Source organism: Chinchilla lanigera, unplaced genomic scaffold (genome assembly GCF_000276665.1).
Source record: "Chinchilla lanigera isolate Chin_1 unplaced genomic scaffold, ChiLan1.0 scaffold00160, whole genome shotgun sequence".
Taxonomy (NCBI): domain Eukaryota; kingdom Metazoa; phylum Chordata; class Mammalia; order Rodentia; family Chinchillidae; genus Chinchilla; species Chinchilla lanigera.
The window spans coordinates 1,653,471-1,656,431 of NW_004955561.1; the positions used below are offsets into that span (position 1 = coordinate 1,653,471).

At 51.9% G+C, this 2,961-nt stretch overlaps 1 protein-coding gene across 1 annotated transcript in view; it reads left to right on the forward strand.

Annotated features, from left to right (window-relative positions):
* Positions 1-2,961, forward strand: part of Tatdn2 (TatD DNase domain containing 2) — a gene marked incomplete at its 5' end in the record, with an annotated part of 19,790 nt that continues 16,829 nt past the window's right edge. Inside the window, 2 exon segments of the mRNA XM_005413068.2 lie at positions 1-84; positions 177-584. Of these exon segments, the coding sequence (XP_005413125.1) occupies positions 183-584 (402 nt within the window).

A 2,961-nucleotide genomic window follows, 5' to 3' on the forward strand; every position in this document is an offset into this window, starting at 1 on the left:
GGGAGGCCGGCTCGCTGGACGTGTCCGGGGCGCGGCGGCTCTCCGAACCTCGAGCACTGTGATGGGCGGCGGCCAGGAGGCCAGGTCGGTGGCCCCCGGTCCGCGGCGGCGGCGGCGGGCGGGAGTGGGGCGGCACGAAGGCGGGCTGGAGCCCAGGCCCCTCTGCCTCCCTTCAGGTGCCCATGGCGTCGGAGCGGCGCAGGGTCAGGCACCGCTGGAGCAGCCCTGCGGAAGGGCGTCCCCGCAAGCGCAGCTGCCTCCGGGGCTCCGGTGATGTGGCCGCCTCCAGCCGGCAGCCTCCTGGCTCTGCGGCGCGCCCCCGAGCGGCCCGCAGCCCCGCGCGCCTGAACGCCCGGGACGACGACGATGTGGCCTGCGCACCCAGGCCGCCTCGGAGTTCCTCGCGCCGCAGAAATTCCTCCTCCTCCTCCTCGTCCTCCTCCGCCTCTTCCTGCTCCTCCGGGGCAGGCGTGCGCGGGGCCGCCCAGCGAGGCTCCCTGAGTCGGGGCGCTCGGGGGTGTCCTTCGGCCAAGCCCTCGCTGGAAGAAATGGCTTCTCTCGAGGAGGACGCCTGCAGCCTTAAGGTACGCAGCCACGACGCCTTGCGGTCGCTGGAGCCCGGTCCACGTGGTTTGAGACGCTGGGGTTGGAGTCAGAAAGATCAGGTCCTTGAAGGTCTCGGGGATCTTTCCTACGCGACCCAAATCGGAAAGGCCACGGGCCTGCAGGGCCCGAAGTTGAGTGGAGAGATAGTTTTCTAACTTGGTGGTACTTAGAACTCCTTGGAAAGCTGCAAAAATACTTGTGCCTGCCTTCCCACGCCACACCAGACAAACAAGTGCAGGCTGGTCTTCCGGATTTGCACATGTTTCTCAGGTGTTTGTAAATGTGCAGTGAGGCTGGACCGTCCCTGCAGTAAGAGGAGACAAAAGATGCTTTGTGTTTTTGTGTTTCAGTTGGTCATTTTAGGGAATTGTGTGCCCTTGGGCTTTGAACCATTCTGAATGACCGATTCAAGGAATTTGGTTATTGGTATGGCCTTCAAAGTCATGGTTTCCAGCGCAGAAGAGTTTTGCTTATTTTTCAATTTTGTGGTGATTGTATTTTTATTTTATTTTATTTTTGAGACAATCTCTCTAGTTCAGGCTGACCTCAAACTTGTGGCAGTCCTCCTGCTTCAGCTTCCCAGATTGTTTTGTTTTTGGAGGCCAGCAGTCTCATTTTTCACTAGAAATACATAGGAGGGATTCATCAGTACTTGGAGCAAACTGAGGAGTGCCTCACATTCTACCCAGTTGTCAGACAGGTTTCAGGTGGAGACTTTTTTCTTTTCTTTTTGCGCTTTTTGAGACAGGGTTTCATTATGTAGTTCAGGCTGGCCTTGAGCTCTCATTGTAGCCCAGGCTGGCCTCAAACTCGCAAGCATCCTCCTGTCTGAGCCTCGAGTGCTAGGATTGCAGGCGTGTGCCACCATGCCTGGCCTCAGATGGAGACTTCTTGAGGGCCTGGTGTGGACTTCCCTCCTAGAGCCTACATTCTAGGTTTTGAGCAGGCCTAGAAAAGATGAGGAGTCCTGTACCTGAAGGGGCCAAGAAAAAGCCTTACTTGAGGCGAGATAAGCTGTTGCTAGAGGAAGTTACTTCACACAGTAAAAGTGGACCTGAAGGGAATTAGGATTGTTTCTCAGCCATCCTGGGAGGATTCGTATGTTCACCTGAGAAGAGACTGTATTTGGTTGTTTATCCTGGGGATCCCTTTGGCTAAGTGCCCTGGATTTTTCAATGTTGACCTCACAGTGTGAACTCAGGGAGTGCATGGATTTTTTTTTTTTAATTTACAAATAATGATGACTTGAAAAGCTGTCTTTGGTGTAAGAATACTGACATATGACTGATGTAAATCAGGTAAATGTAGGGTTCTTTATGTAACCTAATATTTTTTCTTTTCTTTTTTTGAAACAGGGTGTGCTGTATCTTTCAGGCTGGGTTTGAATTCACTGTATAGTCCAGGCTGGCCTTGTACTCACAGTGCTCTTCCTGCCTCAGCCTCCCGAGTGCTGGAATTATAGGCGTGTACTAACACACCTAGCTGATGTAATTTAATCTTGTCTTTAAGCCATCCAAATGGGCTTGGGTAGAGTGTCAGATAATATCAGTGACAATGTGATGGGTGCTGGAGAGGGAGGGGACAGATGGCAGCAAGATTTTAGCCAACAAGGAAATTTGGGATTGTATTTTGAGCTGTTCAGGAGTTTTTGTAGGGATCAATACAGAGCAAAGGCATTGAAGATGGACATTGTAGAAAGATCGCTCCTACTGAGGGCATCGTGTGCGGGTACTGATGGCACCCAGCTGTCTCACTCTGACACTGGGGCGTGTGCATGTTGGAAACCCTTTGTTCATCTTGGTGAGTTACAAACCGCCTTTCTTACTTTTGCTGCAGACTGCACCTCTTCCCTTGCTCTGTAGTCATGGGGGAACTTGTTTTGTGTAGTGAGTCTCAAGTCTGAGCAGCTGAGGGGCACTGACGGTAACACGGTGTTCTCTTCTGGATCCTACTGAGATCGCCTTCTACTCCGCTGCTCCCTGCCCACCTGCCTGTTGTGTGTCTCTGTAGACTTCGAGGGGTCACATCCTGGGCTTCGTGTGCCCTTAGCCTTCCTCACCCAGATGCATTGCCAGGACCCAGCGCACAGTGTCTAGAACGGTGCTGGTGGAGCTATCTTTTGCAGTGCTCAGGGTGGAAACCAGAGCTTCAAGATCTCCCACTGAGCTACATTCCCAGCCCTGGGCATTTTAGAATCACTGGAGATTCCTGCTGCCCAACTTTATTCTGTTCTTCTGTTATTTCCGGGACATTTGATTGAGAGGTTTTCTCATTCTGATGTTAGCTGTTGATTCTTACTTATTTTTGTATTTATTTAGTACTAGATTTTTGTTTGTCTTTTTTTTTTTTTTTTTT